Source organism: Leuciscus leuciscus, assembly GCF_965113295.1.
Source record: "Leuciscus leuciscus genome assembly, chromosome: 21".
In the NCBI taxonomy this organism is placed as follows: Eukaryota; Metazoa; Chordata; class Actinopteri; order Cypriniformes; family Leuciscidae; genus Leuciscus; species Leuciscus leuciscus.
In genome coordinates, this window is record NC_138745.1 from 17,804,152 (window position 1) to 17,820,319 (window position 16,168).

The window sequence follows — 16,168 nt, forward strand, 5'->3', positions numbered from 1 at the left end:
TGGCTGCTCTGCGGCAACTGCAGCAGCCTATCGAGCGAGGCCTGGCGTGACGCCAGACCCAATCAGGGCACTTCGCACCCGCTGCGTCACGTCCCGCTGGAGAAGAAGCCGCGCCGTCTGAGAGAGAGCACCTTCAGCGGGACGAGTCACTGAAGTCGCTGGCCGCGCCGCCTTCCTGCCTTCCTGCTGCGCTTTCCGGCACTTATATCCTTTCTGTTACACTGTACTCTATTTGTGTGTGTGTGTCGCCGCCGCGACACACATTCTAAAAGAGCTAGCGTCTTTTTCAAGATGCCTTCCTGCGGCTCGTGCAGAGCCACACTCAGCGACGGGGACCGCCACGTGGTTTGCGTTTCCTGCCTGGGTGAGGAACATGCAGTTCTCGCGCTCGCTGACGGCGGCTGCCCTCACTGCGAGCTGATGACTATGGCGACTCTGAGGACTCGCCTGGCCTTCTTCACCGAGATTGCTCCCCCGCCCGCCGCGGCGTCGCGCCGTAAAAAGCGCCGTGCCCAGCGGGTCCCGGAACCCTCCCTCAGCCGCCAAAGCTCGCCGGTTCGCCCGCTTGCTTCCCCGGCTTCTTCAGCCTCGCTTCCTGACGGACAGCGGCCGCCGTCTGCCGCCGCTTCCGTTGACATCGCTGATGAGGAAGCCCTGCTGGGAGAGGATGATTCCTGCTCTATCCTGGCGTCAGGCAGTGAGGATTGGGCGGGCTCTGAGGTCCCCGCGCCCCCTGCCTGCACGTCGTCAGGCAAGAGAGCGTCCATCGAGACGGAGCTCATGCGAGTACTCGCACAGGCCGCGGCGAGCCTCGGCCTCGAGTGGTCTTCGCCTGAGCAGCCCGCTCACAACCGGCTGGATGGATTTTTCCTGCCTGGGGAGCGTGCTTCGCCTGCGTCCAGACCGGCGCCTTTTCTTCCTGAGTTACACGAAGAAGTCGCCAAGTCCTGGAACGCCCCCTATTCAGCTAGAGTGCGTCCTGCTGTTTCTTTGGCATTCTCCGCAGTTGACGATGCCAAGAACAAAGGATACCTTTCGCTGCCGCCGGTCGAAGAGGCGATAGCGGCCCACTTATGTCCGCCCTCCGCTGGACGGCGCGCTAAGTCGGCCCTACCCTCTAAAGCTTGCCGCACGACGTCAAGCCTGCTCCGCCGCGCTTTCTCCGCCGCCGGGCAAGCTGCGTCAGCGCTGCACACCATGGCAACGCTTCAGATCTTCCAGGCCGATCTCCTCCGTAAGCTGGATGAGGAAGGACCTGACGCGATCTGCGTGCCGGACTTAAGAAGTGCCACGGACCTCGCTCTCCGTGCTACTAAGTCTGCAGCGCAGGCCATTGGACGGAATATGGCCTCTCTCACCGTGACTGAGAGACATCTTTGGCTGACGCTCTCGGAAATGGCTGAGTCTGAGCGCACCGCGTTCCTCGACGCCCCGCCTTCCGCCACAGGCCTCTTTGGATCCTCCGTCAAGGATTTTGCGGAGAGATTCGCAGAGGTACAGAAAGCGTCACAGGCTATGAAGCACTTCCTCCCGAAACGCTCCAGCTCTGCAGCAGGCCGTGCGAAACCGTCTGCTCAGAGCTCACAGCCACAGCCACCGTCCACTGCCTCCACTTCACAGCGCCGCCAGGCCCGAAGCGCGAGACCGCGCTCCCGCTCATCCGGTCGCCGCCCCGCCGTGCGTGGCCCGCGACCTAGGATTACGGTGAAGCCCGAGGCCCCGAAGTCGTCCTAGCACAACTAGGAAAACGACGGTGTTCAAGTCCCACTGCGGCCAGACTCACACCAAAGCTATTCGCTCGTCCAGTTCCAGCAAATGTGACTGTTCCAGTGTTTTCTGCAGCCAACAAGTCGGTTCTGTCACCCGCTTGCCTCCACACAAATGCCGTTTTCACGGCTACCCAGATAAATCCCCAAAAGAGTGTATTTTCTGGTGTCCCGGCCACGGCCGATGGTGTCTCATGTGTAGTAAGAATGCCCACTGCCCACTGCCCAGTGCCCATCTCTACACACAAGCACAGCCTGTCACACAGGGCTCGCACACATAAAACCGACTCAGATCGGTTGTGCTTCAAACATGGTGAATGTGCCCACTACCCAGTGCCCACTAACACCACGTAATGCATGTCTCACGGTTTCTGTAAAAACGAAACCAACGTGCACTCGCTTCACGCAAGCGAACGATGCTTTCGGTGTGATAAATGTGGCCGCTGTCCCGCGCCCACATCCACACATAGACATGACAGTTCCCACGGGAACCGCCCAGCCCTCCCCCTCGCGGTTGACCACCGAAGAGGAGTCGAGCGCGGGCAATCTGCCCGCGGGCAATCTGCCCGCTGTTATCAGCGCGCCCCATGCCTCAAATGTCACGAGCGCGACGCTTGTGTTGCAGCACGCCGAAGTTTCTCCATTGCTGAGCGAGCGGAGCGCGCTTCGTATTCAACCCCTAGCTATCCATGCAGACGCATGGGCAAGGCTGCCCAGGGTTTCGAAGTGGGTGCTGAACATTATAAAAAGAGGCTATTCGCTACAGTTTCGCCGACGCCCTCACCGCTATGCGGCGCGCGTCGAGACCACGGTAAAAACAGAAGTAGCACATTTACTTCGAGCCGAAGTGGCGAAACTATTGAGCAAAGGGGCCATAGAGCCTCTCTCTCAAGTTCAGAGCGAAGGAGGGCTATACAGCAGATACTTCCTGGTACCGAAAAAAGACGGGGGTCTCAGACCCATACTAGATCTAAGGCAACTGAACAAAGTGCTTGTGAAGCGACAGTTCAGGATGCTCACGACCAGACAAATCCTTGTGCAGATTCGCCAAGGAGATTGGTTTGTGTCAATAGATCTGAAAGACGCGTATTTTCAAATACAGATAGCGTCACGTCACAGGCGATATTTGAGATTCGCCTTCGAGGGCCAGGCATATCAGTACACAGTCCTGCCATTCGGTTTGTCCCTGGCACCCCGTACATTTACGAAGTGCATGGATGCGGCGCTCGCACCCCTCAGAAGGAGAGGCATGCGAGTACTGAACTATTTGGACGATTGGCTGATTCTAGCGCAATCTCGCGCAGTGCTCATAGAACACACGACCATTTTACTCGATCACCTCGAGGATTTGGGTCTCAGTGTCAATTGGGCGAAGAGCTCTCTGTCACCCAGTCAGAAGATATCTTTCCTGGGCACAGAATTGGACTCGCTGTCCATGATAGCGCGACTATCACCACAGCGCGCGGTAGACATTCAACGCACAGCGAACTCGTTTCGCTGCGGCGCGTCTGTCCCGCTCAAGAAATTTCAGAAGATGCTAGGTCTCATGGCCTCAGCATCATCAGTGCTCCAGCTGGGCCTGCTCCGCATGCGCCCGCTGCAGTTTTGGCTGAAAGTGCGAGTCCCACGCAGAGCGTGGGCATCCGGTTCGCTTCGCCTCAGGGTCAATCAGAAGTGCGTCACATCTCTGAAACCTTGGAGAGCGAACGACTGGTACCAATCAGGTGTAAGCCTGGGGACTTCCTCGAGGGTGAAAGTGGTGTCCACGGACGCGTCCACCTCGGGATGGGGAGCGCTGCTCGAGGGCAGACCGTTCTTCGGCCAGTGGTCGGAACGGGAAAAGCTCCTGCACATAAACTGCCTCAAAATGCTGGCAGTAGACAACGCGCTGACGCGTTTTTGTCCCCAAATAAAAGGACGCCACGTCTTGGTCCGTTCGGACAACATGTCTGTGGTGTTCTACATAAATCGCCAGGGCGGCCTCAGGTCCAAGAACCTGTACAGGCTGGCAGAACGCCTCCTGGTATGGGCTCAGTGCAACCTGCGCTCGCTCAGAGCAGCGCACGTGCCAGGGCTCCTGAATATAGGACCAGACAGACTGTCCAGGAACAATGTTCCGGCAGGCGAGTGGTCTCTACACCCACAGACAGTCCAACTGCTGTGGAAGAAATTCGGCAGAGTGGAAGTAGACCTGTTCGCGTCTCAAGAAAATGCTCACTGTCCGGAATTTTTCTCCAAGAGCAGGGACGGGCTGGCCCATGTGTGGCCCCGCCGCCCGCTCTATGCTTTTCCCCCCGTCTCTCTCCTGCCTCAGGTGATAGAACGGATCAGGGAAGAAGGATGCTCAGTATTGCTGGTGGCACCGTTCTGGGAAAACCAACCTTGGTTCCCAGTCGTGATGCAGTTAGCAAGTACTGCCCCGTGGCCAGTACCAGTGAGGAGAGACCTCCTCTCACAGGCCCACGGCTCGATCTGGCATCCTCACCCGGAACTATGGTCCCTTCATGTCTGGGCCATCAACGGGTACATGTTGGACTCCCTAAAGGAGTATTAAACACGATCACGCAGGCTAGAGCTCCGTCTACGAGACAGCTCTACTCCTCGAAATGGTCAGTGTTTTCGGGCTGGTGCACAGCCCGTGGTGTGTCACCCACAGACTGTGGTGTGACGGAGGTGCTTTCCTTCCTACAAGAGCTGTTGGATGAGGGCAGGGCCCCCTCCACGCTCAAAGTTTATGTGGCGGCTATAGCAGCGTTCTCAGGAACAACGCTTGGTCAGTCAATAGGAAGGAACGATTTAGTCATCCGCTTCCTTAGAGGGGCTAAGAGACTGAATCCTCCCAGACCTCCCTCAGTCCCCGTATGGGACCTTTCTACGGTTCTGGAAGCCATGAAAGGTGTGCCATTTGAGCCTTTACAGTCAATTGATTTGAAACACCTGTCTTTCAAGACGGTGTTTCTGCTGGCTCTCGCTTCAGTGAAGCGCATAGGGGATCTACACGCGCTCTCTGTGAGCACGGCGTGCATGGAGTTTGGGCCTAATGACTCAAAAGTTATACTCAAACCTAAGCACGGTTATGTTCCAAAATCCCTCAACACACCGTTTAGGGCGCAGGTTATCTCCCTGTCAGCCCTACCGGTCCCTGATGAGGAAAGAGACGCGAGCCTCCTTTGCCCAGTCAGGGCATTACGAGCTTATGTGTCTCGCTCGTCTGTTTTCAGACAGACAGAGCAGCTCTTTGTTTCATTTAGCGGACGTTCTAAGGGACTAGCCGCGTCGAAACAGAGCCTATCCAGATGGATAGTTGATGCTATAGCGCTGGCATACGCCTCCAAGGGCATGCAGTGCCCGTTGGGTGTCAGAGCGCACTCCACGAGAGGCATGGCCTCTTCGTGGGCCTGGTCAAGTGGGATTGCCTTGCAAGATATTTGTATGGCGGCAGGCTGGGCCTCCCCGTCTACATTTATAAGGTTTTATAACCTAGAGGTTCCCGCCCTGCAGGCCAGGCTGCTGTCGGTCTAAGTTTACCAGTATTATCTGACCTAATGCTATCAGCTCAGAATGCTGCGTCTACTGAGCACAGCTCAACGTTCGACAGTGAAAAGTAGCAGCACGAGATGTGCCTGGGCAACTGTGTAAGACCCACATTCCCCCATCAGTTCAGGCCGTACCCCGCCCTGTCTGTATGATGAAATTCGCGTCTCAGCGACGCTGCCATATGTGGAAGAGTGCGGCTTCGCCCCTCCCTCTTCCCGGACTCCCTGTGAGTTCCCTGAGTGATTGTGCACTATATGTACCCCGGGCTCTCGCCCTTGGGTCTTTGGTGTCAGATCTCAGCATGCACGGCGTTTTGCATTGGGTCCCCTAGCGTAAGATATCTTACGCAGTACGAGAGACCTCTCGTAAGAGAACGTACTCGGTTACTAACGTAACCTCGGTTCTCTCTAGAAGAGGGAACGAGTACTGCGTATCTTGCCGTGCATGCACACGCTCTGGTTGCTTCGATGATGAAAAACCAGATAATAGCTGCCTGCGAGCGGTATTTATAGGCCTAGACCACGCCCATTTCGGCGGGACGTGACGCAGCGGGCGCGAAGTGCCCTGATTGGGTCTGGCGTCACGCCAGGCCTCGCTCGATAGGCTGCTGCAGTTGCCGCAGAGCAGCCAATAGGCGCGCGAGCTGCCTCGCCTATGTCTGCATGCTGCCGCAACGCGTTTTGCATTATTACAAAATTAAGGATAATTTTTGGCTTCAATATCTCGCGGAAAAAGGATTTTCCCCTAGCGTAAGATATCTTACGCAGTACTCGTTCCCTCTTCTAGAGAGAACCGAGGTTACGTTAGTAACCGAGTACGATTTGCTATTCGATTAAAACAGTTCAAATATCTTGAGTGTGATATAAAATGCTGATATATAAGTTAGATAATTAGACACAAATTTTGAGCAAATTACTGCTTAATTAGGATGTATTGCTATTGGAATATGCTACTTAGCAGATCAATAAAACAGGCTAAACCCCCGCAAATCTTCGGCGGATTAGCCTGTTTGGCTTTTATGGTAACGTATAGTGCCATTTAATTGTTTATTACCTTGAGACATTGAGTGTACTTTTTTGACCGACTGTGCTTTGAGCTTTTACAAAGTAACAACTTATATTGTTCATGAACGTGTTTCCATAATAATACAATCATAAGTGGATACAGTAAACACATAACACAGTTCAACATGGAGATAGATGGAAAAGTTTTCTACTACCCCCGTTTTTCCCTCACACATAAGTGTGTAATTTACTCAATTGCCTTTCCTTTCACATGTTTAAAATGACTTGCAGATTTATAACTTTATTACCTCTGAAGACATTATGATTGCAAACAAAAGATTTGCGGCTGATGCTCCTTTGGTTATGAACAGCTCGTGCTCGTGCAAGCGTGCGTGTGCGTGTGGTCCATGAGCGTGCACATCTCTGGCTGCAGTTTCACTTGCCGCCAGAGGTGGCATAGTTCTGCAAAAACTCAGAATCTTGCTTAATGCACCTTTAAATGTAGTATCTACTCACATAGTACGCGATTTCGGACGCAGCCTATGTCATTCCGGCTAACAATGACACAGGCAATTAATTTAACCCATATGTGTGTGTTAGATTACACAATTCAGTTTTTTTGTTTAGTTAATGATAAAACAAGTCTTATTTACTTTTTTTGGAAAACATTTTTAAAAAATGTCCAGCTTTTTTTAAATTTGGTTCTGAATTTTTAGTTATCAGCAGCCAAAAAATGAGCCCATGTCTATATGAAATCCCAAATTGATTATATTAATTGTGATTAAAATGTAGTTTTCTGAGCACTAATTGTTTGTTGAGCTCCAATTATGGAGATCAGTACATTTGTATATGCCAACAATGGTAGAAATGTAATTAATTAAAAATTTCATTAGGTTACCCAGGAATGACATTTTCATGGGGAAAAAGATCTGATTCACCAAAAAAATGGTTCATTACATTCTTGAAATGTGTTCATATCATTGCATTACATACACAACACTCTAATAAGTATAGAAAGTCCTAAAATTTGATTTTTTTTTTTTTTTTTTTTTTTTTTACATATTAAATCCTTATCCGTCATTCACCCATGACGGATTTTAACTGTTCAATAGTTTGTGGTTGGTTAGTTTTTTTTAAATGTTTTTGAAAGAAATCTCTTACGCTCACCAAGGCTGCATTTATTTGATCAAAAATACAGTAAAAACAGTAATATTGTGAAATATTATTACAATTTCAAAGTAACTGTTTACTATTTTAAATATATATTTAAAATGTAATTTATTCCTGTGATGGCAAATAATTTACAGGAGTCATTACTCCAACCAAGATATTATTGTATCAAGAAGTCAGAGATTTCAATACAAACTCCAATATTTCTCATCAGATTATTTCAATATTAAATCATCTGAGCTATAAATGTTGTTGTTGTTGTTGCAGATGCCTTTGTCTAAACAAAGAAGAAAAAAGGAATGTATATCAGATCTTATTTTAATGTCTGCAGCTTGTGTGCTATTTACTTCTCAGAAAATGGTTCTTAATCAAATTTTAATTCTTTGTTTTGGCACCGCAATGCAGAGATAAAAGGAGATGATTTACCAAGCTCTTTCTGTCTGCACCCAGTAATAATAAAGATCTGAAAATCTCTGTTAACACAGGCTGTGTAAGGTGTGCTCTTTATAAATTAGTATGAAAATCACTTTTATGCATACACTCTCAGAGAAAAGGTACAAAAGCTGTCACTGGGGTGGTACCTTTTTATTTTTTTTAGGTACCAATTTGTACACTTTAGGTACTAGTACCTTAAGCTACCAATGTGCACTCTTTAGGTACCGGTACAAAGGTGTACCTTTTGTAAAGGTACCACCCCAGTGACAGCTTTTGTACCTTTTTTCTGAGAGTGTAACATTTAGGTTTAGTCTCTCAGCAAATTAATTTCTATTAAAAGGGATTTAAACAGTTGACAGGACACAAATATGGAGACTTTTTTGGAGTCAATACTCTATGTTTTAGGCCACTGTTGTCTACCTTCTGCACACTTTTAAAACATTTTCTAAATGTATAAGATGTTTTGGTATTTGGTCTACTGACTATTGACTCTATACACAGGAAAAGCAAAGTTGTCTGTGTGTTGGCTTAATCATTGTTTGTTTTCTTATTGTTGTGCCCCTGTCAATATTAGCAGTATTATTTTAAATGTTTGGTTAAACTATGTCGGTTTTGTCAAATTAAAAATACCTCCTTTCCTCTCAGTCTCTGTCATGGAAGTGGAGTGCGTTTGGGACGGCTGTAAGTCTGAGACGCTGAGAAACCTGGCAACCTCGCTTCCAGAAGAGCAGTGTCTCACAATTTTGTTCAAAGGAGGGAGGAAGAGCTTGGATCTCCAGTGTGACACAAAAGAGGAAGCCCAGCACTGGGTCAGTGGCATTCGAACCCTCCAGGGCAGAGTCAACAACATGACCCAGAAAGAGAAACTCGACAAATATCCTTCAGCAGATAATCAGATTCAGTTGTACTCTACAGTCCCAGCTCATTAGTCCAGGTCATAATCAAATGACAAGTAAAAATACCTTACTGTTATTCATTACTGATTAAGTTACTCTACTCTTTTGCATCAGGCTAATGAACTAGAATTGTTGGTGTGTCTAGCATTTCTTTCCTTCAGTGGGGAACAAGTGACTGCAAATTTATTTGAGAGAAAAATACATTTAAATTCCTCAATTTGATGCAGAATTGCAATTAAAAATGTAAGCAGGTAGAATTAAAATGAATTTGAATGCAAATAATTTACTTAAATGTAATTTGTGGAGCACAAAATGGGTGTGGGCTGGGAGGGTCTGTACACAGATTATGCATGTATGTTCCTGGTTGTCGATCATTCAGTGTATGGAACATTTAAATGAAAAATGGCTTGTGACAAGAAACAATGTGTTTCTTGTTAGTGTTTCTAAAATTAGCAGTGATGAAGGAGCGTTAAAATAAGCGTGCTTGGGCTTGAAAATGAGAGGCGCAACAGAATTAAAAAGAACACATGGACTCCAGATGCATTTTTAAATGATTCTTAAAACATGACACAATGTTTAAAACATGTCACGAGACAATGAAGTGCCAGGCTAGTTTTGAGTTTGTTTGCCAACCGGCGTAAAAACCAAAGTAGACTTTATTTATGCACTAGACAGACTGTTGTGCTGCTCTTAAAACATGACACAATGTTTAAAACATGTCACGAGACAATGAAGTGCCAGGCTAGTTTTGAGTTTGTTTGCCAACCGGCGTAAAAACCAAAGTAGACTTTATTTATGCACTAGACAGACTGTTGTGCTGCTTTTTCAACATCTCGCACATGAGTGCCACCTTTTTATACCTTGTTATATGAAGTTAGACCTTTAAAAACACGCCTCTGTTCCTGCATTATTGTCCATTTCACTCCGCTGCTTCTTGTTTTTTAAATGTAAACACGCGTTGTGAGTGAATAGTCACTAAGTACAATCTGTTGAATATCTGATTTGAATATACTGAATACCTTTTATATCTCCCTCAGCCTAGTTTTCATGATAAACTAAATATGGGCGCTGCCCTAACACATTTACACTGAATCAGCTCTCTTTGTTCAGTAGTCAGGGCACTGATCAGGGAGCCATTTTAACAGCTGTCTCTCTAATGGGCCTTTCACACAGGACGCGGTATGCGCGGCGCTTGCCGCTGGGTTCAGCGTTGCCCTTCAGATACAACACGATTTGTGCTGCGCTATGACGTAGGCAGAGTTTTAAAAACTTTTAGCGGGAGCTCTATTACGTCTGTTGTTCCTCCTTTCGGTCAGCAGCACATACTGCCCGTGCATACGTTCTATGTATAATAGTTATATCTAATAACGTATAGACAGATCACCACGTGATCGCCCATATTGCATATCTACAACAAGCTACCTGATTTACACACCTGACATGCCAACTTGAATGGAGATATGTCTCCATGACACAGCTTTCCTGACGATGTCCCTATACGACCTCAAACTTGTATCGTACAGCTCAGGAAATTCCGACACACACAGTACTAGCCGTTCATCCATTTTGATTTCCGTGCTTGTTTGGATCCCCCGATTCTATTGGCCGTGCTGGTAATCGTCACAGAGCGCATCGGCAAAAGTTTAACTATTTTGAACTTTGACCGCGACGTGCGCGTGAGCATGCCAATGATGCGCACCGCTGCGCTTGCGCTTTGGTCGACGCAGCAACAAAACGTCCTTGCGCGGCGCAAGCCATTGAGATGAATGGGTTTTATACCGCGTCCTGTGTGAAAGGCCCATAAGGCCTACAGAAAGTAGGCCTCACTGCATCCTGCGGTGGACATCCAACCCTGCCCACATCCAAGTGTGATGTCAGAAGCCACTCCCATGTCCAATTGGTAGAGTAGGTTTTAGGTGGGTTTCAGTATGTAGGTTCTAGATTAAAAGGGTTTTTAGGCGTACGGTTACAGTGACGGGTAGGTTTAGGGGATCAGTGTTTGGTGTAGGCAATCAGTACTGTGATTGACATAACCTATAAAATCTTAAGAATCAGCTACAGGGTGGAGTTTCCGCTGAACTGGTTTGGGAAAAATCAGGCCAATGAGAATGTTCCGTATTAGGACATGGTCGTGGCTTCTGACATCACACTTGGATGTGGGCCAGGTTGGATGTCCACCACAGGATGCAGTGATATGCTTCTCTCTGCTTTGCATGTATGAGGTCCTCGGTTCAATCCCCAGCATCTCCAAGGATAGTGATCCTTAAATTATAAATTTAGTTGTGGCCTAATGGTTAGAGAGTTGGACTTGTAACCCAAAGGTCACAGGTCTTAGTCTCAGTACCGGCAGGAAATGTAGGTGGGGGGAGTGAATGAATAGTGCACTCTTCCACTTTCATTACTCACAATGAGGTTGCCTTGAGCAAGGCACCTAACGCTCAAAAAATGGCTGCCCACTGCTCACGGTGTGTGTGTTCAATATACTCACTGCTGTGTGTGTGCGCACTTGGATGGGTGAAATGCAGAGCACACATTCTGAGCATGAATTCATAATTAAGTAACAGCTGATATATTTAAGTGATATGTAACAAAGTATTTATCATACTATAGGATATAGACATTTAAAAAATGATGTCAGAAAAATATTAGTTCTGCCGTTGTTCATAAATACCAGTAGCGACCTTGTCATGTTGCTGGAAATAGAGTCATTGGTGTCCAAATGTGTATTGGTCCTTATCAGTGCCCGAATTTGTGAACACGATGTACTGATTCATAATCTAGGGAGCTGATTGAGACTCTGTCATTCAGTTTATAAATGTAGGAAAACGTTTGCATTTTTAAGACAATAAACTGTATAATAGTAATATAGTGCATTAAACTGATTACCCAATTTTAACCGGTTAATACCCTTGACCACTCTCACTTGGATCTATGGCTACCTGAAACAAGCTGATATGAACAAAGATGGAAAGATGTCATACAAGGAGGTCCAGATCCTTTTCAAGATGATCAACATAGACCTGAATGACGAATATGCTGCCAACCTCTTTAAGGTCAGCCTTTATTCCTCAGCAGCACTTGACCTGCTTTGAAATGCTTCATTTACAGAACAAATAAAGTTCTGTAAAAGCAACACAGACAATAATGAACACTAAAGACGAAATGGATTTTAAGAACATGAAATGTATTTCATGTTCTTAAAATCCTTTCCACTAATTTAGAGTGGAACATTTTTAATAAATGAATTTGCTTGATATGTTTATAAATATATGATCTGTGTATCAGAAGTGTGATAAATCAGAAGACGGACGGCTTGAACATGAGGAAATTGAGCTGTTTTGCCGTGAGTTGCTACGTCGGCCTGAGCTGGATGCAGTGTTTCAGCAGTACTCCGCTAATGGTTGTGTCTTGTCCACCGTGGATTTGCGAGAATTCCTGAAAGACCAGGGCGAGGACCACACACTTGTGCATGCTCAGAGCCTTATTCTCAACTATGAACTCAATGAATGGGGTATTTGTACACTTAATTTACAGTAATAATCAGTACTATTTTATTGCAATTTGCACTTTTTTCCAGGCATGTGATACTGAGCGTAGAGATGCATCTTTGTTCTGTCTTTTGCAGCCCAGAAGAACCAGTTTATGACGCCCAATGGCTTCACCATGTACATGCTGTCTAAGGAGAATGATGTGTATAACCCAGAGCACAATAGAGTCTACCAGGACATGAGCCGCCCACTCAGTCACTACTTTATCTCCTCCTCACACAACACCTACCTCACTAAAGATCAACTCATCAGCGAGAGCAGCACTCATGCTTATATCAGGTAAAATGCTGAAATATATATAAAAAAGACAGCACTGGCGCTTTTAGTAGATAACGTGTTCACATTTACATGCATACTGGACGAGATGACCTTTTCAGTGAAATCTTTCACACAAACATATTTCACACATATGCTTTTCCTTGAGCAAATATTGTAAAAGTGTTTATGTTTGTTTGTGGCACAGAGCTCTAAGACAAGGCTGTCGCTGTGTGGAGCTGGACTGCTGGGATGGGGAAAAGGAACCAGTCATTTACCATGGGCACACCCTCACATCCAAAGTGCCATTTAGCGAGGTGGTGAAGGTCATTGCTGAATACGCTTTCAGGGTGAGCACAGGAAGTGGCTCTTCATCTTCAGCTCACTGGGTGATGCATTTATTTTGGGTATATAATGCAAACAGTTATTTTGTTTGCATTTTTACCTTAAAGGGCACCTATGCTACTTTTTACAAGATGTAAAATAAGTATCTGATGTCCCCAGAGTGTGTATGTGAAGTTTTAGCTCAAAATACCCCACAGGTATTAAAGTGTGCACACTCCCTTTCATTACTGCCGTGACCAATATTGGTCCGGAGACTGTAAACAGTGTGGAGTGAAATGATTTGCGCAGACATAAACAAATTTAGGTATATTTTGCGGCACATTTATTCAAAAATAAAACTACCCCACTGCGTCCTCAGTGGCTCGGATGATGGGAGAAAATGAAGACTCTTATGTTCATTCTTACATCCAAGAACAGAACACCGAGATTGCTTACAAGACATTGTCACTACAGCTGCTCGAACACGGAGAAAATGGCGGATAGTGTACAACTCGCTGAGGGCAGAAACTATGGTAATGTAGTTCTGTCAGTCAGCAGCCGTGGGCGGGGCCTGAGCAGTATGATGTCACACTGCTCAGAAAATCAAAACAGCATGTCTAATGAAACTTTGGTTTAATGGGGATTTAAAAAAAAAAAAGTGGGTGGATTTTTATCATTGTAGGGTAATTTTGTTCACACACTGCCAACACACATTTATGTCCAAACACAATATAAAAGTGGATTTGCATAATAGGTGCCCTTTAAGACTTAAAAGATACATTTCTAGCATCCCTCCACCAACCCAACCCCTCACTCTTAAATATTTTCTATCCCAACTAGGGTTATGGGAGTACTCTTGGTTCGGGCCAAATTCCGAGCTTGGAGCCCTCCCCTCAGCAAATATGTATACTTTTACTTTATCCGATTATATGTAAGGGTGAACTCGTGAAATGGTTTATTTTATATTTCTGATAAATGAGTAATGGCGTCACATATTTTTAAACCGCACTTTTATTAGGCGTAATGGGAATAAAAAAAGAAAGAAGAACGTCTTAGTTACTGATGTAACCCTCGTTCCCTGATGGTTGGTACGGAGACGTTATTATGTCGACAAATGCAGTCTCACTTGTGAGCCCCAATTACCTCTGAGTTTTAGAAAAACAACAAATTGACCGTCCGCAAAGACCCGCCCCCTTTAGTTACTGTTGATATGTCCGACAAGCCATGCCGTTCTCACTCTACACCATGTTCTCACGCAGTGAAAAATACAACGCGGAGCAAAGAGGACACTGACAACGCGCTGACAGACAGGACAGAGCAGGTTACTTTTGATAAAAAACAAAGTCTCAACATCAATTTTTTAAAAAAATTTAAAGAAATTTCAACAATAAATACCGTTTTGTTGCTTTTTAATGTGTCGTGACAGATCGCTGTAGAGCCTCAGTTAAAGCTGCTGTTCCATGCTCATCTCCTCCTTCTAGTTAATTTATAGCATCAAATAAACATGATTGAACATCAGAAGGATTGTTTTTTCAACCGTGGAAAGATGTTGAACACACACCGTTTTTCAAGTTCAAATCCACAGACATTAAAATACTAACTCTCCTGACTGCTTTGTCGGACAAAAATGGGCGGATGGCGGATTATGATTGGTCAGATCGTCTGTCAATCAAACTCCCTGCGAAGTGAATTGAATAATTGGCGAGTGGAATTTGCATGCCAAGGCCCTCCCCCATACATATGGGTATATAAGATGGCGACACACATCGGCCATTCAGCGGGGTGAAACCATACCGTGGAAGAATACACATATGAGATTACCAGAGGGGAGTCCCAACATATGGGGCATCTAGCACAGTACAAGGGCTGACAGAATGGGCACATATCTCAAGTACTGGGCCTGGCGTCAGACACCTCCGCTGCACCTGACTGCCAGAGGATGTTTGGAGGAACTCAGTCCAGGGTTTGCCGACTGGGGATCTCACATGGAGAGCTTAGAAGGTGCTCGTATCCCCCGTTAAAGGGGAATGGCGCTGTAAGCGAGTCACCGAGCCAGTCTTCCCGCATTTTACCTGTGCGTACCCTACACACGGGATGAAACCGGCTCAACCCGGGAAATTGTAGAACCTTGCGAAGGGGTGCCTCGGACAGGAAGTAAGAAGAGCTGTCGTGAGAGCGCGTAGTCCGCACGATTGAGGTCGCCTGGAATGTGAATGGCGCAGAGCGACTTAAGCCGCTGCTGACTATAGAGTTGTGACATTCAAGGTGAGCGTACCCGTCGTGGCGATTGATGTACGCAACCATCGCAGTGTTGTCCAGACCAATACGTGCTTGCACTTTAGCAACGGCTGAAACTGGCGCAGAGTGAGTAGCACTGCCAGAAACTCTAGGCAATTGATATGCCAGTGCAGTTGAGGTCCCATCCAGGAGCCAGAGGCTGCATGCCCATTGCATACAGTACCCCAGCCCATCCTTGAGGCATCTGTTGTAACAACAACTTGCCTGGACACTTGGCGGAAGATCGGTGTGATGGTCACACGGAGTGTGCCGCGGGACTCAGCCTGTGCTGTAGCGGTCTCATATGCATCAATTAAATTGGCCTGACCGCAGCTGCAGATGCCATGTGCCACAGGAGCCTCTGAAATTGTTTCAATGGAACCACTGTCTTCCCCCTGATTGTATTCAGGAAGTTCAGCACTGACTGTGTTGACTCGTTGACGAACGCACGTGAGAATGCGTTTCTGCGTTAGCATCTTGAACGGGAACTTGTGAAGGGCCCACCGCCTTTCTTGGGTATGACCACTAACCAGGTTCCCAGACTCTGACCGAGCAACACCAAGGTGACAACCGACGTACCCACGGAGGGGCAGCAAGGAGGAGCACTGGGGCCCAACCCGGGAAGCATAGCGTCCCAAAGTAGAGGCAGTGAGTGTGGTGTGACACTTACCTGGCTCCAAGGATCGTGAAAGGTGGTGGCTAAAGACACATGAGGAGGCAACGCATCCTCGAACCGCTACCTCTATAGGCTTGTGGCGAATGGGGGTCGAGGCTGGGAATGAGGAAGCATAGCGTCGCTTACTGCCAGACTGAATGGCCGAGAGATTGAGGAAACTGCTCTTTTATTGACAATGTGGTAATCGCCAGGGGCTCTTTTAGGTGAATAGAAGAGTGATCGGTAAGAGAAACAGACAACCACTCGGTTCCGAAGCAAAAACCTGAATAAGTGGATGTGT

General features: G+C 47.0%; 1 protein-coding gene across 3 annotated transcripts in view; it reads left to right on the forward strand.

Annotated features, from left to right (window-relative positions):
* Positions 1-16,168, forward strand: part of plcd3b (phospholipase C, delta 3b) — a 62,425-nt gene that overhangs the window by 9,787 nt on the left and 36,470 nt on the right. For all 3 annotated transcript variants that reach the window (XM_082152732.1, XM_082152734.1, XM_082152733.1), the window contains exons 4-8: positions 8,558-8,786; positions 11,732-11,861; positions 12,094-12,319; positions 12,434-12,635; positions 12,820-12,961. In XM_082152732.1, the coding sequence (XP_082008858.1) occupies positions 8,558-8,786; positions 11,732-11,861; positions 12,094-12,319; positions 12,434-12,635; positions 12,820-12,961 (929 nt within the window). The remainder of the gene's footprint in view (positions 1-8,557; positions 8,787-11,731; positions 11,862-12,093; positions 12,320-12,433; positions 12,636-12,819; positions 12,962-16,168) is intronic.